The 25,804-nt window shown below is 38.1% G+C and overlaps 1 protein-coding gene across 2 annotated transcripts in view; it reads left to right on the forward strand.

Annotated features, from left to right (window-relative positions):
• Window positions 1-9,471: 9,471 nt before the first annotated feature.
• The window catches only part of NCAPG2 (non-SMC condensin II complex subunit G2), a 44,476-nt gene continuing 28,143 nt past the window's right edge, over window positions 9,472-25,804 (forward strand). The window contains exons 1-10 of one of the 2 annotated variants that reach the window (XM_064638015.1): window positions 9,472-9,521; window positions 10,382-10,478; window positions 13,558-13,749; window positions 14,731-14,845; window positions 15,364-15,521; window positions 16,298-16,432; window positions 18,987-19,081; window positions 19,910-19,979; window positions 20,666-20,752; window positions 22,556-22,651. In XM_064638015.1, coding sequence (XP_064494085.1) covers window positions 10,404-10,478; window positions 13,558-13,749; window positions 14,731-14,845; window positions 15,364-15,521; window positions 16,298-16,432; window positions 18,987-19,081; window positions 19,910-19,979; window positions 20,666-20,752; window positions 22,556-22,651 — 1,023 coding nt within the window. In that variant the 5' untranslated portion in view covers window positions 9,472-9,521; window positions 10,382-10,403. Of the gene's footprint in view, window positions 9,522-9,564; window positions 9,743-10,381; window positions 10,479-13,557; window positions 13,750-14,730; window positions 14,846-15,363; window positions 15,522-16,297; window positions 16,433-18,986; window positions 19,082-19,909; window positions 19,980-20,665; window positions 20,753-22,555; window positions 22,652-25,804 lie in introns of those variants that run through there. The other variant, XM_064638006.1, reaches the window with a different exon arrangement.

Raw genomic sequence — 25,804 nt, forward strand, 5'->3', positions numbered from 1 at the left:
GTCGGTGTGTTGCTTCCCTCTACACACACACTCCCTTTTCCTCTCTTTTGCATATCCCTGTCCTAATTGGTAATAGGATGAGGTGAATTTTTAAAATAGTTACATATGCTGACTCCTCTAACCTGGAGAGCCTTACTGTAAGGTCTGTAGGCAGATTTTTGGGTCTTACATGAGAGAAAACGGAGTGAAAAGTGCAGGATACTTTATGGGGAATTCTGTGCTTCTTGTTTGGAACAGATTCACACATAAGAATTAGTTGGCCCTTAGTTCAACTTCAGTGTCTAATTTTTTTTTCTTCTAAATGGATTGATTGAATAATTTGTCATGATTCTAGCACTTACTAATCAATTGTCATTAATTATGTTCTAGAACTGTATGTAATTGCCCTAGATTTAGAGTGAGCAGATTTCTACCTGTGGCATTCTTTCCTGTCTGTTACCTGCTTGGTGAGGCAGATAGTGATGGAAAATGTAATGATGTACTGCATAAATAACAAAAGGGGTATTGGAGCCCCTATGACAGAAAAACTGCCATAGAAATTATGCTGTTTGCATTAAACGTTAATTTATAATTCATTATGATACTATAATTAATTATGATAGCTATTCCCTTAAACAGCTACAACTTTTCTAAATTTCTAATACTCAGGCAATTTGCATCATCCATAAATAAAAGCTGCAGAAGTTCATCACCCAGTCACTCTCACATTTAGAAGGGACCCCACTAGATAATCTTTATTGATACCAACTACAAAATTGTGTTCAGTTTTGGTGTATTTGGGCTTTTTTCCTAGGGGAGATAAGTCCCCTTTTTTAGCAGAATAAAGGGTTTCTAGTAATCAATAGGAAGGCAGCTAAAGCCAAATAAAAGCCTAGCTCCATAACTCCCTCACAGCCAGATGTTTCTGGATGGCACAATTCCTGGCAGTGCCAGTACTGATCAGGTGTCAGCATTTTCCTGACTTGGGTCAAAGTCAAACCTTCGATTCAGTCCTGCAAGACAGGTGGCACCTGGGTCAGCACTGCCTGAGTATTCACTGTGCAAAACACTCTTCCAGATGCCTGTGATATTAATTTGATGGTCTCACCCACGCCTAGTTTTTTCTTAATATTTGCTATACCTTTTAGATTCGCTAGGGTTTTTAGTTTATCCAGGCTTCTTCTAGGAGCAGTGTTTGCCAATTCAGTTACCAACATGGCCATTTTTGGTATTTTCTCAGCTAAAAGCTGAATACAAAATTAGTTTCCTGTGAATTATCAATTTGAATCAATTTAATTACTTATATTCTCCCCCAAACAAACTCTGAATGTTGGATGGTACCTTTGACATTTGGTAGAAAGAACCAAGGCTTCAGATGGTCCTAGACCTATTTGTGGTTGTAGCTGGTTGCTGAAGGGGTCAGGCTATTTAATGCCAAATGATGTTTTTATCTAAAAGTGTCTAACTGTTGTATGCTCTCCTACTGATTTCTAAGGCAGTCAGGCTCTCAACAATATTCTCAGCCACCTTCTGAAATATATTTTATGAAAAATGCAAAAATCCACTTGTATTTCTTTCAGTGTTATGCAGTGAATTTAGCTGCCAGAGTAGCTGGCAGCTCTGGGAGGCAAGTTCTCTAATCTGTATTCATGTGATAGAGGTGATGCTCTCTGTTCTCACTGTCTGCAGGGAATATTGCTTGCCAGTCATCTACACTGGAATCTAATTTGAGCAGGCTCCTGCATCTCTGTTTCCTCACACACCACCAAAGTGAGGACAACCTGTCTTTCACTTTTGTTAATCTGAATCCTCAGTATTTGTAAACTTTATGGCAAAGGAATTAAGGCCTAATAAGATCCATCTAGAAACAGGTCCAAGGAAAAACAAAGCCAGGCAAGATTCCAACCTTCCACTCCCAGGCTGTGACAAGGCTGATTTGTGGCTGATTCCAGGTGTGTGGCCTGGAGCCAGCGTGGGCCATTCCTACCAGAACTTGGTAACCCAGCTCCACTCGGAGCTGGGCACAGAACACCTCAGCCTCCACACAGCAAAGGATGTACAGCACTAAGTTGGGGTGTCCCAGCACCTGGCTGTGATTTCACTCATCATTGTGTGGTAAGAATCTAATTGCTGATCAATTTTATTTATGAATTATCTAAGCAAAGTAGCTCCTGTCTGCAGGAGGTGGCACTAGATGACCTGCTGAGGTCTTTTCCAACCTGAATTGTTCTATGACTCTCAAGTGTGTTTTTTTTAAACCTTAAGGTAAGCTCAGTAGATGTACTGGAGCTCTGTGCACTCCTGGGCCTGTGCAGTAGGTCTTCCTGGGCATTTTGCTTCCTGAGCCCAAGCTCTCAGGGATGGGCACATGGCAACTCTGGCTGGGCAGAAAAAAAGAGACACACAGCTGGAAGCTGAAAGCTTTAAGTCAGGATCCTAAAATTTAATAGGAATTAAAAATACAATAATCTATGCATAGAAGTTGAGTTGTAATGTAGATAATGGTAGCAAAGTGATAATTGTCTGTAGGTACTGAATGAAAGGCCATTCATTTTACTGGATAATTAGGATGAGATTCCTAAAGCAAAAAATGGTGCACACATTTCATGGATGTTGTTTCCAGCATGGAATTTCAAACAAGTTTTTTTATTCTTCAGTTGAATTTGCAAGCTAGTGTGTTATTCTACAAACTCCCAGAGACTGACAACTGGAGCTTACCAAGCATTTCACAATGATTAATAATTTAACAAAGAATATTCTGCAACACAGTTCCATGCAAACTTTAGCATGGGAGAAATGCTTCAGCTGATAGGCTGAAATCCCTGGCATATTTTGCATGTTTGTCATTGCTGTCTGTGAGTTTAGTTGGAGTTGCTGTATTGCAATGTTTGCCACCTAGAATTTATAGGAAAGTTCACCTGGGTTTGCATGAATCATAAAATGTTCTCTGAGCTACAGTAACCGTGATAACCACTGAAGGGGGGCTCTGTTGGGACTTCCAGCCCAGAGTCCACCTGGATACATTTGATGAATTGACAGCAGCATCCAAACAAAGAATTTGGATATCTCTAGATCTGTCATTCATACAGGTGGTGACAATGAAATGAAAGGTAAAAAAGGGTTAATGGAAATGGAGGTTCATGACTTGGGAGTAGTATTGATAGCAATGCTGGTTCTTTGTTTTATTTGGTAAATCATTTATTAATTTGTATGTAAAATTATTTTAGAATTGAAAATTTAAAATACTAAGATGAGCTTTCTGAAAAGAGGTGTCAATCTTGAAGTTTTAGGCAATTTTGTTCTAGGTCATATTTTTTTATTTAATATGCCTTTTCAAGTTCAGATTATTGGAGATGTAAAAATGCGTGATTTCTAAATTTTTTATAAAGAATATTATTTTTGTTTTTCTTGTCTTTCACAATGAGACTTTAAAGTTTTTGGATTTATGGTCATTACTGCCCACTATTTTATTTCTGAAGGCACTGTTATATTCCACTAGATGGTAGTGCAGACCCTATTCTCAAAATCCTTTTCTGCTGCCTGTGCATTTTGTTTCTTGTACAATCAGGAGGTGGTCTGGATTCTAGGTATCTTTGGGAGTGGAGCCTCAAGTCATCCTGGTTTAAAAGCAGTGAACAACAGGCATGGTCCTCACTGTGCTCCGCTCTCCCCCTTGGCTCTGAGGGGCTGATGATGCCAAAAGAATTGAGTTTCATAATGGGGCATTCAATTTGCCAAAACGGTTTTGTAAAAGTATTTAGTCATGAGGCACGGGGAGATTAAAAAACTGGTCCATGATATGAGGAAACATGAAAGTTCTGGAAGATTAAGGTTCTAAGTTCACCAGAAATGTAGCATGGCACTGTCAGCAATTCACCACAGCTGTTTCGTGCCTTAGGTATCAAATTAGATTTGATTTTAGAACTCCCTCGAGCTGCTGACAGAACTTTGATAAGATTAGGTGCAAAAAGCTGAAATTAATCAGAGGCAGGTAAAGTGAAATTACAGTTTGAGACGCAGGAAAAGGCCTTGACAGCACATTTGAAACATCACTATGCTTTAAGTGTTTGCTGTTGATTCAAGCATGCAGATAGAAACTCAGGATATATAACAATGAAAGCCATCATGGAACAGAACAATAAACATGGGGCTAAGGGGACACAGATCAAATTCTACTAGAAAAAGTAACTTACAAATCAATTTTCCCTTGTTTAAGGACATGATCAGAAAATATTTGCCAAAACACAGGTCTCGTGACAGGAAAACTGTTTGATGCCCAGAACAGGAATAAATGACAGTTATTTCTAAACTATAAATCTGTAAGCACTCACAAGTGCCTGACTTCAAATATCCCCCCAGCCTGATACTGCACTGAGCAAGTACCACACTATTGTTAATTTTGCTTGAAGGAAGCAGGACATGCAGCCTGGAAGAAAAGCAAGGTGAGTCATCAGCATTCCAGTCTTTCACACTTGTGGATACATTCTCCTCCTAGGATAATAGTGCCACAGTCTAAATTAGTAGGCATATCTGGGGAGAAAAGGTGGATACCAGAATCTTTGTGTAACCTAGGACACATGTACATAAACATATATATGTATGTATAAACTAATATGGATGAGCAAATCATGTCCATTCTGATACTTGTACAGTATTTTCATGTTTCATACCAGACAGATGGAACAGAGATGGTGTCATATCTAGATGATGCACATCTATCACAATGAAACCTCTAAGAGCACTTGCAAAAGTAATAATAACAGCATTTTTGTAGTTTAGAAACAATTCTTCTCCTAAAGACTAAAATAGAATAAAAGCTGCAAGGAGACAGAACACTTAAAAGAGCTGTAAATCTCTATCAGAATGTAACATTTAATAGGGTTAAAGTAGTATAGACATGGCATTTATAACTGGAGTGTTTTATATCTGAAACAAATTAACTGACAAACTAGTATTATAAATTTACTCAGTGATACATAATATTCTGAAAGATGACATGACTTTAGAAAATGTTTGCTGTAGTTATCATGAAAAATTATACTCCTTTTATTTACAGCGGGACGGATTCATCTATGCAAATAATTTTATTGTAATTTCTTTTTGTGGGCATTTTATAACATTTCAGAAGTCCTTCAATTTTCATGGTAGTAATAGTGAGCAGAGAAAATGACTCTGATTTGTAACACTGTCTATAAGGAACGAGTGATAACAGTAAGAACATAATAACACAGCAAATAATAATCACAGTATCACAGAATTGTTTGGCTTGGAAGGGACCCTCAAGATCATCTCGTTCCTTCCGCCCTGCCATATGCAAGGACACCTTCTACTAGCTCAGGTTGCTCAAAGCCCCATCCAACCTGGCCTTGAACACTTCCAGGGATGGGGCATCCACAACTTCTCTGGGCAATCTGTGCCTGTGCCTCATCACACTCATCATAAAAAATTTCTTCCTAATATTTAATCTAAACCTGCCTTCTTTCAGTTTAAAGCCATTCCCTCTTGCCCTGTCACTCCATGGCCTTGTGCAAAGTCTCTCTGCAGCTCTCCTGTAGCCCCTTTTAGGCACTGAACACCCCCAACTCCCTCAGCCCGTCTCCATGTAGAGGTGCTCCAGCCCTCAGACCGACTTCGTGAGATAATAAATAAGTATTTTATCATAAAGCATAATAACAAAGTGGAAAAACAACAACAACAAAAAGAGCTGCACTGTTTTCTCAGCGTAATTCCCCTGGGGATCCCTGCAGACCCCCGGCAGTACCGGGCAGCTCCCACGGGGCGGCAGTTCAGGACTTCGGTAACATCCGCAGCCACTCCAGGGAGTGGCTCTCCCGAACAGCTTTTGCATTCCCTCTGCGCACTTCATTTCCTTATTTTTGTGGGAGTTAACAAGGATAATTTTTTTTTTCTTATGTAGCGAATTTTTTTTTCTACTTAATCTCTTAAACTCTAAAATTGATTCGTGTTAATATTAATAATTTAAGGGAAATAAGCCGTTTCACGGTCTAATCACACCAGCACCGAGAAGTGACAGTTGCCTCTGAATAAAGGATGGCATGATTGGCAGGATTACCTTCAGGCAAGGGGAGATCAGGAGAAGTGGAATAGTGTGAAACTTCATCCCTCTCCCATGCTGTTCGGATTATTTATCAAAGTATGTGAAGATCAAAAAAAAAATCAAGGGAAATGCATGCATGTAAATTATTAACAGCCTGCCTCAGAGGATGAGCAGATTTTGTTCATACTTCATTAACTATAACAAATTTTATTACATATTCAAAGAAATAAACCTAGGAGTTACAATTCTAACATGGTAGTAGATAATGTGTACAATAATCTCATCAGAAACTATTATCTAGAAAATAACATTGTAAATATATAAAAAAAAAAAAATAAGTGTCAAGAAAGAATCTGACGTTCAGGGAATTACTTGTTTATTTTTTATTTATCATATTGACTCCTGTAGGTTGAAATGGAATACTTGCTCTAGCCCAAACAACAGTATTGTGGTGTGAGCCATTTGTAATTGAGATCTCTCATACAGGCCACCAACAAGAATAAAGACCAGTTCAGGAAGCAGTAGCACAAAAGCAAATCTTTATTTGCTGTTGCTCAGCAACCATGTGTGAAAGGCCCATTTTTCATTTTTGCCTTAACTTGACTTGACAGCAAAATGATAATAAATATGAGATTATTATCACAGGGTATAGATTATTTTGAACAGATGAACAGATATGTCAAAGAAAGGCATGTAATTTAGTACTATTGAAAGGGAGAACATTAGAGAAACTGAAAATAGAGTTGTAGGTTCATTACCAGCTTGCAGTTCATGCATAATTCTTGAAAAAACCTGCAAAATGTTATTCTGCCTCTCTGGTTTTTCGGTGTGGTCCTTTAAAATGAATCATTTGGTGTTATTCAGCCTGTTGTTATCTGTGTCAACTTCTAGTTTCAATACTACGAAAAAAATCATTCTGTGGTTGCCATGCAACAGAAATTAAAAGCTAAAATATGTTTTAGTTCGTTTGCTAAGTGGATATGTGCCTGACTAAATAAACAGTAACCAGGTGACTAATGTAGCTCTAATTAAAAGACTAATCAAGGTATTAATGAAATATTCAGTCTACGTGAGTCATGATAAATAAATCCATCAGTTTGAATGTAAAATGGCAAAGATTTTTAATATATGCAGAAATTTTTTAATATAGGCAGACATTAGCACGATGTATAATTGTCTTTTTTTATACTTTTTAATTTGCTTTTACTATTCTACAGGTGTGCTGATTGCTCATGCAACTTATTTCAAGGAAACTGTTTCACAGGCTCCTTGCACTTAGCTGAACACCTAACTTTAGAAATAAAGTCAGGTCCATAGGATCTGAAACATCCTTCTTTACTGCAGCAAAGTGCTACCTTCTTTTGGAAGTCTGCTCCTGGAAGTCAGTGCCTGCCAGCTGTCACAGTGTGGGGATTAGGGCTGGAGGACGGGTGCTATTTCAGGGGATTGTCCAGGGATCAGTCTCTTGCTGGATTCCCTTTTTCTCACTACAAAGGAGACAGGCCTTTGCCTGGATGGAAATGTGGACTGAGGAGGTGTGTGTGTGTGCTTGGCTTCAGGTGGAGACATGCAGTGGCACCAAGCTGCTGCTGCACAGTGATGTTGCCCAAGAAGATGAGGTTTTGGCTGCCAAGTCCTTCTCCCACATTGTCCCTGAGCATGTGACCATCTCAATCACAAATTGGAAGGAATGGAACCCATTCTCCTGCCGTGCCAACAGTACTTTCTTTGTGGCACATTGTTTCAAAACCCAGTTATTTCAGAAGTTGCACATGGACTCAGTTGATGATTCAGGAATTGAAACAGTTTTTAGTTTTGTTTTCAGTAACTTTAGTCCTGTTATGTACATTTTTAAAGCAATACAGAATAGCATTATTTATACAGGATAAGCCCATAATAAACTATTTTTCTTCCTATAGTCTTCAAACTGTATAAAACCCAAGAAAATAGTTTACTCGAGAATTTTAAAACGTAAATCAGGAAAAGTCTGTAGGTCAAATATAGACGGCAGAAAATGAGACAAGTCTTAATTTTGAATATAAACCAAAATTGTGAAAGGTAGGATGATTAAAGAAGACTCCACGTTAAAAATTAAAATATTAGCAGAAGACATAAATACTACTTTGAAAAGGAGTGAATTTTTACATGTGCTATTAAATAAAATCTGAAATAAACCATATTTTTATAAATTAAAATCCTGAAAAGTCCAACCAGCTGTGAGAACTTGTATGGAAATTATAGTCGGTTTTCTGTTTGTCTGCAGAGTGAGGCAGCACATGCTGTACTGCTTCCACAGACTGAAAGTAAATGACTCAGTCACGCACCTCTCTCTTCTGAACAGCCAACAACACTGAGAAATATAATGCTACTGCAAATGCAAAATGGAAAGATACAAATTAAGCCCTTAACAAGACACACTGGCTGGTTTTGGTTTGCAGAACAGCTCAAACAAATGGACTGGGGAGTATTAGAGAATTCGAGGATCTGAGTCCAACTATTTCCAAACACTGCAAATTAAGTTTGAGAAGAAACAGAAAGAAGCATTTGCTGGTACATTAAAAAAAAAAAAAATAAAATCCTGTGTTGTCAAAGTGTCAATATAATCTGGACTACATAGTCTCTGATAAATTCTGGTGAGTAGCCTGTTTAACTCTTGATCGCTTTGGCCGAAGAGTGCGAAATACACATGCTGCTCACCAGGGCTGTGAGTAAAGGCTTTGCTGCCAGCACTAGCAACAAAAACATTAGTAAAAAAAGCCATCAGTGTAATCGTGATGTTTTCATAAGAGCAGTACGTCCACATTACCAGAAATCCGTAGAAGCCATACCGTTTCTTAAGCCTGAACTTGTATTTAACTGAGCGTGTCTTACCCCAGTTTGAGGGCATAGAGACCTTTGCGGTCTCTACAGAAAGGGCACAGTGAGCTGAGGAGCGGCTGAGGGAGCTGGGGGTGTTTATCCCGGAGGAGTCTCAGGGGAGACCTTATCCCTCTCTGCATCTCCCTGACAGGAGGCTGTAGCCAGGTGGGGGTCAGGCTCTCCTCCCAGGCAACCAGCGACAGGATGAGAGGACACACTCTTAAGCTGTGCGAAGGGAGGCTTAGGTTGGACATAAGGAGGAATTTCTTCACAGAAAGGGTGATCATTGGAATGGGCTGCCCAGTCACCGTCCCTGGCGGTGTTTAAGGAAAGACTGGACGTGGCACTTAGTGCTATGACCTGGTTGACGTGGTGGTGTTCGGCCACAGGTTGGACTCGAAGATCTCAGAGGTCTTTTCCCACCCCATTGACTGGGATTCCGTGATTTCGGAACACCGCCCCGTGCCGGGGGCTGGTCCCGCAGCCTCCGCCCTCAGCGGGGCCGCGCGCGGGAAGGAAGCGGGAGGGGAGGGACGAGAGGAGGTGGCGGCCGAACTCTCGCGAGAGGAGGCGGGAGCTCTGCCCGCGCTCAGCGCCCGGCGCGGGAGGATTCGAAAAGCGGCGGGTGAGGGAGGGAGCGGGGGGGGTGCGGGTGTCCCGGGTGTCCACAGGTGTCCCAAAGTGTCCCGGGGTGTCCAAGGGTGTCCCGTCCCAGCGATCTCGGGGCTGGTGTCTCCTCCGGCGGTGCTGCCGAGCGGCGCGGGCTCCTGTCTCCTGCGCGCGGTTCCTCGCTGGAAGCCCGTCCCGCGGGTCCATGAGGGTGTCGCCGCTCTGAGGGAGCCCGAGGTAAGCGGCCCGTCCGGCTTCCCGCTTGTTTCTCTGGCGGCAGCCCCCGGGTGACTCGGGACGGGGCCCAGAAGTGGCCCCCGCCCCGTTCTGTCATGTGGCCCAACGCGCAGGGATGGGGAAAGCACGTCAGGAATCACCTGGGATGGAGGGAATGCTTAGGTGCGCAAATTAAGCTCTTGGTATCAAAAGGTGGCCCAGCCCATCTCCCAAAGTTTTCACTTGACAGGACGGAAAGTGGCAGACTATTTTACTACCCCTCAGTACTTTTCATACCAGTAAATGCTGTTGTCAGGAACGATGGTCAGCTTAAATAGGGGCCATGTGCTGAATAATACACTGTGCTTTTTTAAAAATCAGAGTATCCATTAAAAGCTCTTCTTCAAGACTTATTTAGTAAAAAAAACAATTAAAAAGAAAGCTTGCAAACCCTGCAGCCTAGTGATGTTGTGAATCTAGATGCCAATTCAGTATTTTGGAAGGGAAAACTTCTATAACTATGTAATATATATATATTTTTATATATAACTACTATAATACATACATAATTGCTGTATATATAACTAATATATAACTGTAACTGAGACCAAAATGGTCTTATTTTGAGATACAGTACCTTGTCTAACGTTTTGTTTATAGAGCAAGGAAAAACAATTCCACGATGAAACGTGAAGAATTTTTGGAAGTTGTGTCTAAAGAGTCAATTGAAGACTTCCTGCATTACACTCAGAATCCTGTGAGTAACCCAGTGTGCACTTGTATCTGCAGTGATACACTTATGAAATCATAAGGCTGTTATTGATGCAGAAATTGTGTGACATAGGGACAGAAAGTGCTTATCTGGTACTTGCAGATGTGCTGGAATGATTGCTGTAGAAAATAAGTTCAAATGGCACTTAAGGGAACATGGGCTGAAAAATTTGTAGAAGCTGAAATGTTGCTATTTATAAACCAACTAATTTTTCAGACATTTGGTTGTTCCATGTACAGTTTAGTTTTTTAAAAAAGAAATTATTAGTACTGTGGTAATACTAAAAAAAACCCAGCTGATTTGATGTTGATGGAGTGTTGTATTTTTAAATTTCAACCTATGAAAGAGTTTATTGGTATGTCATGAATATGAGTTAATGTACAAACATAGCAGAGACATGTTTCACTAGTATGTGTTCATTCATGTAATAGTTTTGACTGTCCATTTTTCTTTGGTCCATGTTTAGTTGTAGTTTAGTAGTTCTTTTTATCACTGAATGCTTCCAAGAAGGGATAGATTGCTCTCTCTAAATGCAGTGTGGAGAGAAGTGGGAGGAACAACAAAAGAAGTCCCATGAAATCTACTATTAGAAGTTCATTGTCACATTGTATGTATGATATTGGCATAATAATGACAGATAATTGCATTGTGGTGTTTTCCACTAAGCTTCAATCTGCCTGGTATTGAGATATACCAGATTTCTTCTAAACATCTTTTGCTTGCCTTTATAAATGGTATTGTGAAGTTAGTTTCTTAAGCTTTCTGATCAGTATTTCCCTGATATGATCTGTGCCAGTGTACTAAGTGGATCAGTTGACCTCTATGTCCACAGAGGCATGAACTAATGTACTAATGCAGCAAATGTATTAAACCCACAACCACATTCTGTATAATAAGCTTGGAAAATTCGTCTCTGAAACATCATTGAATCTCTCCAAGAAATTTGTTATTTCTTCCAATTGCATGAATGCATGTAATTAGAGATGACAACTTTATTACCAGAGTGCCTTTGCTTAAAGTCTCCTTCCCATTTTCCCCCAAATCTAACAACAAGAAACTTGTTTAGGACAACATATGGTACTTGCAGTGTTTTCTTTTCAATTGATTTGGTTGTGTTGTTTCTGCCATCTGCATTCAGTAATTTATCTTAACATATCTTGGCCTATTTGGATTGAAAATGGTTTTTATTTCATCCTTTTGTTTTTCATCACCAATTCACAAGAGTTCTCTTGCAACAGTTTTCAGCTGTTGCCAATATCTCTGGAAACTTTGTCACCAGCTAAAATGAGAATATTGATTAAAAGCGTTTTCATGCCTTTCTAGCATAAGGGAACATGAATATCCAGATTACTTTTTGGTGTCCAAGAGACCTGAGTTATTTTATTAATTTCCTTTTGAAACCCTTAGATGGAGGGTGTGTGTATCTTGTGTTAGGATGAGGATCCTCCTTTTAGAATCTCCCTTGAGAAATTCTTGATTGCTTTTCTGGAGAAGGCTGTGGTTGTGTATTCTGTCCTTTAGAAGTGGATATATAAATGTAGAAGGAAGCAGAAAGCGTGGTTAGTACTTCACTGCTTTCCTCAGTTTTTGTATTACATTTGCCCTGCTTTTTTTACTTACTTGATGTGTTAGCTTCAGAATTTGTCTTTTAAGTTTTTTTTTAAAATTCTGTTCTTAGCACCACTACTTCTTTCAATGTCTATTTCTAAATACACACACTACTCCTCTTAAATTTTTCTTTTAAATATTTTGTTTAATTTGCATCTTGTAAAATTCCTGGGGTTTGCTAATTTTCCTTCAAGGTTTGTCATGGGCTTTTTACTTCTCTTTCTTAGTAATCTTTTAAAAATGTAATCATAATGTGGTGCTGTTCACTGAGGTCTTTATCAGGTGCTGTTTTTTTCCACTAAATCCTGTTCCAATTCAAGAAAATACATTATTAGACAGAAAAATAGGAGTCACAGATATGACTGTAGTTCAGTGTGATCCTTTTCCCTTATAAATTTTGGAATAATTCTATCTCAGATCATCCCAAAGAAAGATTCGAAAGCTCTGGTGTTATTATGAATTCATTCTTTTTATTCAAAACAGTACAATCTTAATATCCTGTCTTTTGGGTTTGTTTGAAGGAGAGGGCTGCAGAACTCCCTGTGAGGCCTTTGATTTATTGTATTTGTTTCCAGCTGTACAATAGGATAGAAATTCTCTTATAAATATGTAACAGCATCTTTCTTCTCATGCCCTTCTGGAAATGTTCTAATACTTAGTGTTGCTTTTTTCATTATTTTCTAATTTTCTTTTTACCTTTGACTTTTTCATTTTGATTCCTGTTTTTTAGGAAAAATATTTTTATTTCAAGGTCACAGACATTCTCCCTCTTTCCTCTGAAGTGTTTTTGATCCAGTAAACCTTCCACTTCAGTGTTGCAAATTACATTTCAAAAATCATCTGTACTTCCTCTTGGCTCTGCCCAGTTTTCCTTCTCTTTTCTCTGCATGTTCCCTTTCCTAGCAGCTTGCCTACCCTTCTTTGATGCCACCAGAGCTGGAGAGGAGAGTGTGGGGGTGATGTGCTCAGGAGTGGGATGTGATGGGGGCTTTAAAACAGTGCAGTGCACAGAGCACTGACATGTGCAGATCCTACTCCTGAATCAGGAGTGCTGTTTCCCATGGCTGTACTGACTGTTGCATTTCTAGTCCTTGCCTAAGGATTTTCTTTCAACAGCCACCATCAATCTGTATTTAAGATAGCAAAGATAGCATCAGGGACTTTAATTCTGTGCCATTGTCAGCTTCTTAGCTAAGGGTATGGAATTGTCTCCATTGCTCTCAAGGGCTTTTGTCTCAAGAGCAGCACTCTTGCTTCATGATACAGTGTCAAGTAGTAGAAATTTAAAAATTATGCTATTTAAAAAAATATATAACTTTTAGAAGTTATATTTTATCTCTATAACTGCAAGTTAATCCTTAATATAAAAAACCCTGTTAATTTTAGAAAATGTGATGATGAAATAAAAGCCACTTCACTGCTGTGGGATTGTGTGGTATCTTCTGACCATTCACAGAAAAATACAGTTGATCGTTTTGACTTGAACGAACTCCTTCAAGAATTGCCAAGGAAAAAAAAGGAAGTGCTATGGGAGAGACTGACACAGCTGTTGACAGAGAACTTGATGGAGAGCCCTGTGGAAACGTGGCAGAGGACTGGAGATGATAAAAGTGATGATCACATGGAAGTCGAGAGAACTCCAGAAATTGTAAGAGTCTTGTAAAATGAAAATAGGATGAGTATTTCATATTTTTGGGGAAATAAAATTGAATATGTCCATAGCATCTAGAAACATGCAAGGCTTATCAAATAAGATCAGTTCCAAACATCACCCCCCTGCCCATTTCCAACTGACTTAATTTATGCATGGGTTAAGCTGAACTTATGATTGGTCTATACTATAAAACACTAGATCTGCTGGTAATTTTAATTATGAAAGATGTGACGTAGTTTTCTAAATAGAGTTAATTGGGCTTTTTTGTATGTCTTATTTCAGTAAATGAATGCTGGTATTGCAAATGTTCCTTAAGTATCTGGCATATACTATAAGAAATTCACTACCTGATTTGTTCTGCCATTTCTTCGAATGAAGATCATGAAATCTAGATTTGTATGTCCCTTCCACAAATGGAGCCTATGTAGAATTCCTCTGACTCAGACTCTCATGTACTTCAGTCTGCTGTAGTCTTATCTAGTCTTGAGAATATCAGGGAAAAGGGTTACTTTAATTTTGAAGAAAGAAAAGAAACGTAGTGGTGAAACCATTGGGGAGACCTGGAGGCTTGTAGAAAATCAGTCATGGACCTGGATCCAAAGTGAGCAGATCTACACATTCCTGAGTTGCACAAGACCCTGCTAGTTAAGGTTTGTTTAGCTCTGAAATGGATGTGTTTGGGTGGGTTTGTTGCAGATGAGGTTTTTAGTGGAGGAATGGATACACATGTACAGTCACAATTATCTACTAGCTGGAGCTGACAGCCCTCTTCAAAGTTTTTGAAGCAGATGTACTCTAAAACTGTTCTTTTGCCTCTTATTTGATAGGTTTTGGGTGCCAGTATACTCCTTCTTCAAAATGGAAGCATAATAATTGAGCTCTGCTCTCTGTTGCTAGGGTTTATTTCTTGTTGAAATTGTCTTCTGAGTCCAAAACAAACTGCAGAATTGTTTCCTTAACATGTCTTTCTTTCAGAAACAAACTGTAGCAGTGATCCAAGGAGTGACAGCTGTCGTGACTGCTTCCATACCTGCAGTGGATGAAAATGTAAACTACAAAGCTCTTCTAGAATGTGTTTTTATATTAAATGGTGGGTACTTATCTGTACAGAATACAGCATTTTACAAATGTGTATAGTGGGCTGTTTGAGCTGACTGAAATCCAGCTGGCCTGTGAAACAGAATTCCCAGGTGTGGTGGGTTTACTGGTTGGTACTGAGGAGAGTTGGTACTGATGGGAGCTCTTACTGAGACAAAGTTAAGGGAGTTTTTACTTAAGAATCAGCTGCACAAGTTAGAGGTTGGAACTTTAAATAGTTTTCTTTCTCCCAGCTGTTCACTCAGTGATAGGTAACTTTGATTGTCCTGTGGCTTATATTATTTTTAAGGCAAAACTTAAGATTCCATTATTACTGTTCAAAAAACTTGGCCAAACCCTGAGAGTTGATAAAGCTGCCTAAATACCTGCAGTGAGAAGAAGCCATTAAGGTGTGTAAATGTGGCAAGAGCTGGTTGACACTGGGAGGCACAGTTAGTATACTAACAGGCTACTGTTTTACAGGAATAACTTGGCTCATTGCAGTAAATAATTATTTTATTACTGTTGTAGGTATTCTTCCTGCATTACCTGCATCTGAAAAAATCCTGCAGGATGGTATCCAACGTGTATGTGAAATGTGGTGGCAGAAGGGACTGGAAGGGAAGGAGCTTCTGGGGAAGACTCTATTTATCATTCTGCTAAGAAAAAGCCTGCATAAAGCTGCTGTGGTATGCTGAAGCTATACTGACTTTCAGATAATTTTTTAATGAGTCAAGAAAGATGATCCCTCCAATAAAATATTGCCTTCTCTAGAACAAAGTTTAAAGATTTTTGGCATCAGTTTCACATGTGAACTGGGGTGGTTTTTTGCATTCTTTTTTATCTTTTTACTCTTTTGTTCACTACAATGACCAAGGTTTCGATAACAATTAACTCTCTTAGATAATCCAAGATTTAAGTACTATATTCAGCTACTCATAAAAGCAAGTTTTGTGGGAAGCTTCCTTTTATGTTACACTTTATCATTCTACAAATAATTTTCCTTCTCTATTATTGGACTGAAATTCTTTTTGTTTTTAAATGCATGAATTACTTGGACTATTGTGATGTACATCTTTTGCACTAACCCATTATATGTATCCTTTACTTACTTATTTCTTCTCTTTTTTCCTAATAACCACATTTTCTTCTGTTTTGCCCTGTTAACTGTGTTTATTGTATGAAGTTTCAAAAGTGGAATAATATAGTTTTAATGTATTTTGTATGAAATGGCAGATTTCTTTCTGTACTTCAGCATGTGTTCATTTGGTGGAAGTCAGTATTTCTGCAGTTACAGATATTTTTTTCCCTGTGATGTGATGAAATTAATGCTCATAATTTTACAATCTAAAAATCTTCTGCCTAACAGTGCATTTCAAATTCATTATTTAAAATCCTTTAAATGTGTCTGTGTATTAAAGCAATCCCTTATTCACTATAATGTGGGTTGCTTCTTTCCTGTCAGGGTGCAGATATAGTTCGTCTGTGGAATCTACATCAGGCATTACTTTGTTTTGATTATGATTCAGAGGAGAGTAATGAAGTCAAGGACTTGTTGCTTCAGTGTTTTATGAGTGTAAAACACATTAAGAAAGAAGAGGTAAGCAAAATTTTATCTTACTGTGATTTTATGCCAGTGAGATTTGGTGGCTTTTAATAGTTTTGCTTAAAGTCTTTTTTACAGTACAGTAGGTAGCAACATGAGGCAAATCAGCTCTGACTCCAGGCTATAAATGGGTGATATTCTGTTTCATTTGGAAAAACCTTTATTTCTATTCCACACTAAAGTGTGAAAATATGTGTCTAAATCTTCAGTCTGGTTCTTGTATCTTGAGGTAATAAGAACCAAATGCTTTGCTTTCAGTGCATGTCCCTCAATATTTAAAATCATTCCCTGGTATAATTCTCTTCTTTTATAGCAGTTTTTTCTTTTATTGGAGACAGATAACTGTAGCAAAATAATTTTCCTTCTAAATGATTCCATTTAGAAGATTGCATTGCCATAGTCTGTTTTGAAAGTAGCATAAAAAGAACCGAACTTTACAGCAAAATGAGAAATATTTCATTTGACTACATACATTTCTCTCAGTGAGCAATTGCTGTTTTGGAGTTTTTAGATTGTGCTTGTGCACCAGGATAGTGGTATCCAAGCCTTTTTTTCTGGTTAAGTGACCAGACCACCTGGCATTGTCTCTGAAGTGCTAACTCCTCCTTGCATGTTTAAAATATGTATCTTCCATTTCATGGAATATACAAACTTTTGTCATAAAATAAACTCCAAGGTTGCTGCATGATTGTGGCAGTGTGGGGATATGGCATTTTAAAAATGGGGGTAGCAAGTGAATTAGGTGAGATGTTTGATAGTGCAGGTTTTAGATACCTGCCACAAAGTTGGTGGCTTTGAGCATTCCCATTTTCCTTTCCACAGTATGAATGCTCAAGCAGCTATGTCATGGGTTGATTGAAGGAGGTAGCTGTTTTTTCATAGTAAGATTATTTTTCAAACAGATTAACTGCCTGGACTGGTTGATCATATGCAAGACTGAAGAGAAGGGTCAGGAATGTTCCAAACCCCCTGGTTCTAAATCAGATTAAACTGATACAGAATTGTACAGTTAAACCTTGTTGCAAGATCAAGGAGTTCAGTGTTCCTGCCTTCCCAGGCTGTGCTATTCAACACAGAGTAATATTTCTCAGAGGCTTATCAGGCTGCATCAGTGGAGTGATCCTCTGTGATGTAAGAAAACGTTGTTCTGATGGGGTTTCCTGTCAGACAGCTGGAGAGCCCTGCAGAGCGTGTTACTGTCTTTTAGAGGTAGGTCTGTTGGACTCTCTCCTTCCTTGCTCCCCTTCCATGTGTGTGTACAACAGACTAAGGCACATGTACAGTGTCCCCAAGCACAGCAGCACCAGCCACCAACACTCTGATAATGTATTAACCCCAAAGGTGACAAGTTCACAGTCTTGCTCACCTAGCAGCAGTTTACCTCTCGTGATACTGTGGATGTTGATCCCAGTGATGATTTCAGATCCATCGATCACAGACAGCAGATTAAATTAGAGGCACTTACCATAATTTTCAGGATCAGGCTCAGTCTTTTGAAATCTAAGGCAAAAAAGAATTGGTTGAAAGCTACTTGGTGGCTTTTTATTATCTTTCTTGCTGCTGGGATTGTAGAAGATGAGATGAATTTGAGTTTGTCCTCACGTTTGCCTCATTGAGGCAGAATTTGTAGGCCAAGACTCCCTTGGTTTGTCAGGGATGTTGATGTGTGACATGCCCACTGGGACTCATATATATATTAGACCACCAAAGTAGGAAATAGTAAGTTGTGGTTTTTTCCTAAATAGAAGCAACTCTCTTGACAACAGAAAGGGTTCCATCAGACCTGTACACAAGGATCTTGATATTATATTTAGCCTTTAGGTCTTGGTTTTTATGGTCTTCTGAATTACTTCTTGATCCAAAGGCATTTAAGCTATCAATTCCACTAAAGGGCAGTTTCCAGCTATATGCTTCCTTCCATCTCCCCTACTCTGGGATATTCAAACTCAAAGTGTGACTGGCATTCTATTTTCTCAGTTCTGTCATAGGTGTGAATACAACTGTTTGTCCAGCTCTCACTGGAAGTGCCTCTGTTTGTTCAGTGACCCTTTGCACTTCTGCCAATCTGCTCTTTACTGTTGCACTTCCTTATTAATATTCCTGATTTATTTTTGGCTAGAAAGCTGACAGGTACAAAGGACCCTTACAGCTGGCTGACTCACCCTCATGTATGACCAAGCATTTTAAAGTCTCAGGAGCTGGATGCCTTCACTTCATCTGTAAGATGAACCAGGAGTGGGGCTGCCTGTACAGATACTTTGTAAGGCTCCAATTCCATGGGCAGATCTTGCTGGTTCTGGAAAAGCAATGACTTATTTCCTTCATCCATAGCCTTTCACTGCCTTTGCTTGTCAGATTGTTGTTGTTTCTGACTTGCTAAAGTGAATGAAAACTAATATGAGAAAAAAAGTGTTTCTGTTTTCATGAATTTCTTTTGATCTTTAAGCTCTGCATTTACTGATTTTTGAGGTATCTCTTAAAGTGGGAATTCCTCCTAGGTTTGACTTCTCTGTTTTTTCCTCTTTTTCCTCTTTTCCTCTCCACACAGGGAAGAAGATTCCTGAGTTTTTTATTCAGCTGGAATATAAACTTCATTAGGATGATACATGGAACTGTTAAAAACCAATTACAGTTCTTTCCAAGGTATGCATCACATATAGAGTACTTAATGATGGTTAAGAGCTCAGCTAAAATCTTGTTTGTCTCGCTGTAAAAACACACAGTGTATTGATAAATGTATCAGAACCCAGAAGCCTTCAAATCTGCTGACTATTATTGCCATATGGTTTCAGCAACTTCATTTAATAGTTCTCTGACCTGCCTAGGTGCACAGTTATAGGTGTTGTAAAATGCTTCTTTGGCATTAGCTAAAGCAAATGACTGATAGAAATTGGACTGGGTTACTTGCAGTGCTTGTGTGAGCATCCCAGGCCCATTTCTTCTTTTGTAGGAGGTTTCTGGTTTTTTCCTCTGAGCAACCTCTGATTTAACTTGGTAGGATTCTGGATACAGATGTTCTCATATGAAGTGACTTTCAGGATCAGTCATAGCCTGAGAACTTAACTGATGGATGAAAAAAATGGATATTTTTTAATTATTCCATGAAATATTACAGAATTAACTATTCATATTAAAATCAGAGGCTTTCTAATGATTTCAGTTAGCATAATAGATACCTGTACATCTGTATAAAGAATTTGAGGCTTTCACTGTGAGATAAATGATAAAATATCTGTGCCAATGGTTTGACTCTCCCCCCATAAGAGGTATTTCCTGTGTTATGTAATAGTGCTTGGCTTCATTAATTAACAGTTCCTTTGTAATTAGCTGTGTAGACTTGAAAAGGTGGTTTCGTCTCGATAACGATGCACGGAATTAAGAATGCTATCGGTGCTTATAACAAACTTTATGAATTGGACATGGATATGGTTTGGATGCTTGCTTGAAAGTGTTTCCCATATGTTAATACAGATCCTTGGTGGAATACATTGCAGAAGTTTACTTCAGGTCCTGGAAGAAGGTATCAGGAGAATTCATAGAGGTAACACTGTGCTTGAAATTTCATTTGGATCATTTTGAATTTCAAGGTGGGGAACAGACATGACTTTTCAACCTCATGAATGTTCCTAAACAAACCTTAAGGAATTATTTCCCTAAGGAAAAGGCATCTTCAGCATTGTCAAAGAGTAACAGCTTGTCATGCTTTGAATATTTGCCCATTGTGATCAACTTGGCTGCATTTAAACACCTGTAGTTCTGCAGCTGAAGTATTGTTTACACAACTGTGCACACACACCGTGTTTTTCATAGACACACCAGTTATCTGAGTTATGGAAGCTTTTATTCAGTATGTGCAAGTCTATATAGTTGATAGCTCAAGTATTTATCTAGTTTTTGTGGATTTCCATGGAGATGATCACAAGCATATTTACAGCATCACAACAATTCCAGAGCAAAATTTCAGATACCAAAAACTTCTTCCTTACCGTGTGGGGGTGCTTTTAGGTTCTGAGAATTGGATTAGCTGTATATTCTGAAATTTTGAAAATCAGTTTAAGAAGACAGGCCTGCAGCATGGAAAAATTTGGGCCAAGCAGAAGCCAAGTAAGAAATAACGTCAAAGACTATTTTCATTTGCTTGTTTTAGAGAATAATATAGTTGGTGCACACCCACAGTACTTATTGTTTTATTGTGTTAACAGTAGCATGTATGTGTTCTTACTTTAGGAACTGGAACATAACTGCATCCAGGATTTCATGCATCATGGAATTCATCTTCCCAGAAGTTCTTCTGTTCATTCTAAAGTTAGAGAGGTAAGTTCCTGTAAAGCAGAGCAGTGCTCATGTGGTGCCAAGGCTTTCTCTTCCCCACTGTTTCCCTAGGGAAGTAGGCTGGGGATGAGGAAGAAGTTGGGAGGGTCACAGCTGAGACAGCTGATCCAAATTGACCAAAAGGATATTACATGCCATATAACCATCATGCTCAGCAATAAAAACAGGAAAAGTGGAGTTTGGGGAGGTAGTACTTGCTTGGAGACTGGCTGAGTATTGATCTGCTTGTGGGAGGTGCTGAGTGATTGCATTTGCATCATTTTTGGGGAATTTTTCTGATCCTCTTTCCTTCATTTATTAAACTGCTTTGTCTTGAGCCATGACCTTCTTGCTTTTCTCTCCCAGTTCTCTTCCCACCCCACAGGGCAGGGAGTGAGTGAGTGAATGGCTGTGAGTGGTATGTGCAATATGTATCTTGACAAACCAGCATATATTACTATATTGGCTCTTTGATTTGGTTTGGTTTTTTTGGGGGATTGTTCTGTTTTGTTTTCTCATATCTGTAGGGTTTCCTTGTCCTGTGATTCCTGATGGATGGAATACACTTTTGACAGGGCATTTCATGTGTTTCAGGCTCAGAAGCTTCTGATCTTGAAAGAGGACAGTGAATAAGTCTGTCTTTGGGTTGCAAGGAGAGTGGGTCTCAGAGTAAATTTGAATGTTTTCTTTTTCCATAGGCAGGAATTTGATTTAAAATAGTCCTTTAGAATCCAGAAGTTCCTGTAGCAGCTGGGAGAGTAACCAACCACAGTTACTCACTGGAGCAAAGTTTGGGCTACCTCTTGTTGGAAGAGAAGTGAAGGAGGGGAGAGCAACACAGATAACTCTCCCTTCTGAATTCAGAGTTCTGGCTGTAACACAAGTGTCTGTCTTGCAAATATTCGATCCTCACCTGTTCTGATGAAATCTATTACAAGACAGTATTGATTTGCCATTAGTCCTGGGTTAGATCCCTTATTATCATGTAGAAACAAGAGCTATATAGTCTCTTATAAATTGTAACATGTCTTTACTGCAGTGAGTTCAAAACCTAGAGAAAAGCTGTTCTTTCCCCAGAGTGTCCTTTCTGTGGATGTTATTCCCAGGCTTCTCCATCCATCTGTAGCTGTGAATACTTGAGCTACTGACCACTAGAGGGTCAACTTCTTTTCAAACTGACCAGTGTTTTGGGTGGAAGAATTCCTTCATATCAAGTTACTTGATGTTCTTTCTCATATTCTGCTCTGTCTTCCACTTTCTTTTTATTTTCTGCATAATTTAGACACAAAAATAAGAGGATCTTTAGCCAACTAGGCACAGTTTTGAGTCCCAAGGAGTGCTGATACTTGGTTTTCATCAATGCACTAAAAATGTATTACCTTTGTAGATTTGTATTTGGATAATTCCACTTACTAAGTAATGTTCCTTTGTTCTTAAAAGAGAAAAGACTTATTTTTCTGTAGTTGATAATGTCAAAGTGTTTCTGACAGTTACTTTAAAAACACTTTTTTACTGTAACAAAATATGAGTTGTTTTCGTGAAACTCTTTAGCCACTGCTTTTTCTTATTTGTAGATCTAAAAGTTATAAAATTTGATATTTATTAGTCTATTTAGTTTTATTGGTTTTGAGACTTTATTAAAATATAGGGTCAATTAATATGTCTAATTTTATCGTTTTCCATATTATGAAAACTCTTTGGTCTTACATAAATTTTGAAATGAGACAACTCCTTATCACTTCTTGAATGTAGAAAATACTGTTAAAATGGATTTGGGGACTGGTTTGTTTGTTTGTTTTTCTTTAGATGCTGAGTTATTTTCATAAACAAAGTAGAGTTCGTCAAGGAGTGGAAGAAATGCTCTATAGATTGTATCAGCCTATCCTTTGGAGAGCACTGAAGGTAATTATCCTTTTCAGAAAATAGGACTGTTTTTCTCCAACTGCTAAATTTTGGGTCCCTCCCACATCTTCTGTTTTTATTAGTTGCTTTTAAAATGAAATGGCTACAAAAAACAGTGTGGTTTACTTCTATAATTCAGTTTTGTTCACAGGTACCTAGAGTGCTTTCCAGGATTACATCTTCTCAATTTGGAAATGTTGTGTAATGTTGTATTCTGTTTTCGGAGTTCTTTAGGGAATTATCAGTGCTCTATTATCAAAGCCAAAAATGTTCAGAGGAGGATTCCTTCTCACCTTCTGATTACTTACCAGCCCTAGAATACAACTCAATGAATTTATTAGGGTATTATTTTAGAAAACTTTTATTCCACTTTGATTGTATGTACATTCATGCCATGGATATGCTTTTAATCACGTGTTCAGAATGAAATTTATTCTACTTTTACAGTGTGTGTGTCTTTGTTGCATGTACAGACTAAAAGGGACCTACTGCAGTTTGCCCACTCAGTTCCACTCTGTGATTAAAATGAGCCAAGTTTCCTTCTTTGTGAACAGCTTTTATTTTGTCTGAGGTTGTGAAATCCCTGATTTTGAGAGCACACACCTACCATTTGTTACAGCCCAGTCAAGTGCTGTTAAACATCTACAGTTTCATTTGCTGGTTGGTCATGGCATCTTCTGTAGCCATGGGAGAAGTGCTTGAAATTCTTAAAGTTGAAAGTATTTAATAAAAAGTTGATGAAAATGGATTTTATGAGGTCCAGGAAGGAGTTGAGAGTTTCTAAAGAACCTTGTGATAGAGGTGGGAAGATGAACAGACTCATCTTGGTTGGTCTTACATTAATGGTTGGATTCCATCCTTTTAGAATGAATATAAACAAGGAACCTTCTGGATGAAACATGTGTGTTCCTAGTGCAAGAGAATAATAGCTACAAAGCATGGCTTCCTTAATTTCTATTTTTTTTGTCCCTAAAAAGAATAGGGGGTTTAAATGATCTTGGATAAGATGGCAAAATTCTTGACTAATGTCTCAGAATCAATTTCAGAGTAGTTAGCAAAACAGTATTCCATTCTTAGGGGAGTTGCTACCTGGAAATGGAGGTTAGTGGTCACTTTCCAAAGCCCAGAACTCAAATATAAGATTGCAGTATTTTGGAGGAACATTCTATCAAACCTTACTAAATCTGCATAGATTTATTTGGACAAATGTAACAGAAAAGTATATCTTGAAGAGAAAAAAGTTTAATTATTGATTTGCAGCAGGACAGTGGGAGAATTTCACTGATTCCAGAAGTGGTTGAAATTTTTAACAGCTGCTATTCTTAATTTTCACATCACTAATGGTTCCATTGCTAGAACAAATCTTACAGTACTGCTGGAGTGTTTGGTGTTTTGAAGTAACTGTTGCTGTGACTCAGAATCAGCAGTAGTTTAAGATACAGAACTGAGAAGGGAAGCTTATAATTGTCCTTACTGAATCCTTATGGATTCTACTGCAAAGCTTGAAATGTCAGCTTAATTTTAGGTAACCAGTTTGATGCTCCTATTTTAGCCAAGTCCCTAATTTAATACAGTGAAGAACAAATCTTGTTCTGGAACACTGGTTACGAAACAAAGGACATGCTGCCCCTCCTTCTTGCAGAAAGCAAAAATACTTCAGTTGTAAGAATATAACAAATTCCAGAACTGTTTGTGTTGAAACTAATTGATTTCATGTCTGGAATCTTTAAACTGAGAGTGTACATTTGTAATGCAGAGTTCTCTGTTTCTTCCTAAATGGCTTGTTTTGCAAATACCTAGTTCACACAAGCTTCTGTTGGGGCTCCTACCTACACTTATTTTTATAAGCCTTTATGCAACTTGAAGTTTTTCTAAGCCCATGTGTAACTTCTTCATATTTTCCACGTCTTTATTACGAAAAGTAGGTGTCATGCAAACATAACAGAGATAGTTGTGCAGTAATTGCTTATTAGTATAAGAAGCTATATGGATATAAAAATATGGATATTTAGTGTGAGATAAGTAGTGATTAAGCTATTTCTTATCAAGCTCAAAAAGTCAAGAACCACTCCTCCAGGAATTCAAGCTGTTGAAGGAAGTGAGTCCTTTAAAGTGGTGTGTTTGGTTGTCTTTTTTTTTTTAACATCCCACGCTTTTAAACTAAGATGTACTGGGGAAACGGTGCTTTAAATAATTGGAAGTGAATTTTAGGATCTGTAAGACCAGATGAAATTTAAAAGAAAGCTCTGAAAATTAAATGAAGGAAAAAGTTAAAATATTGTTCAAAAAGGTTCTGAAAGTTCCTCAGAATAGTACAAGCATAAAGATAAAGAAATATTAGTCATTTAAATAACTGCAGGCTGTTGCATGGAAAAGCCATTGTGGTTTAAAACAGGATATGAATTTAAAGTCTTAGGTTCTACCTCTGTGAAGACATTTACTTTTCTACAAGCTTGAATATGCAAATACATTTGGGATAAACTCCAATTAATTAAAGGCAGGAATTTGAACTGTGGGTACACAGTTCAGAATTAAAGTGAGCTTAATGGAATTCAGTGTAATGCACTTAGAAAGTTTATGGAAATTAACTTTCTGGAATGGCCATGGTAGATAAGGTCTAGGTTATTGCACAAAAACACATTTGAATTAATTTTCACATGCAATATTAGTGCAGAAGAGCTATTTCACCCTGAATTCACATATTAGCTTCTTATATGTTAATTCTTAAATATAGACAAGCTCAAAGTTAAAGGATTTTCTACAGCTTTATAGGATAGAATTAAGAATTATGATCTTTCCACCTTTAAAGTGTTTGCATTATCCACGATAAATAAAGTCCCTAGCTAAAGAATGCATGTATGTGGCTTTTTTGCCTTTGTAGGATTCAATTTAGAATTGCTATTAATTTTGTTGACTAGAAGAATTTGGAATGTTCTGGTTCTACCCAGAGATGTGATCCACCATATCAGGATTGGTCCAGGAGAGAAATACAAAATAGACTGCAAATGAAATAATTGTTATTCGTTTCTTTTGTGTCTTTCTGGTTTTATTTGTCATTAATTTATTTAAGTCTAAATATTACAGGGTTATCATCATGTTTCTTTTCCCTGCCTTTGATCTGAACTTTCCTTATGACAAGGGAAGAAGAAATTG

Source organism: Pseudopipra pipra, chromosome 1 (genome assembly GCF_036250125.1).
Source record: "Pseudopipra pipra isolate bDixPip1 chromosome 1, bDixPip1.hap1, whole genome shotgun sequence".
Taxonomy (NCBI): domain Eukaryota; kingdom Metazoa; phylum Chordata; class Aves; order Passeriformes; family Pipridae; genus Pseudopipra; species Pseudopipra pipra.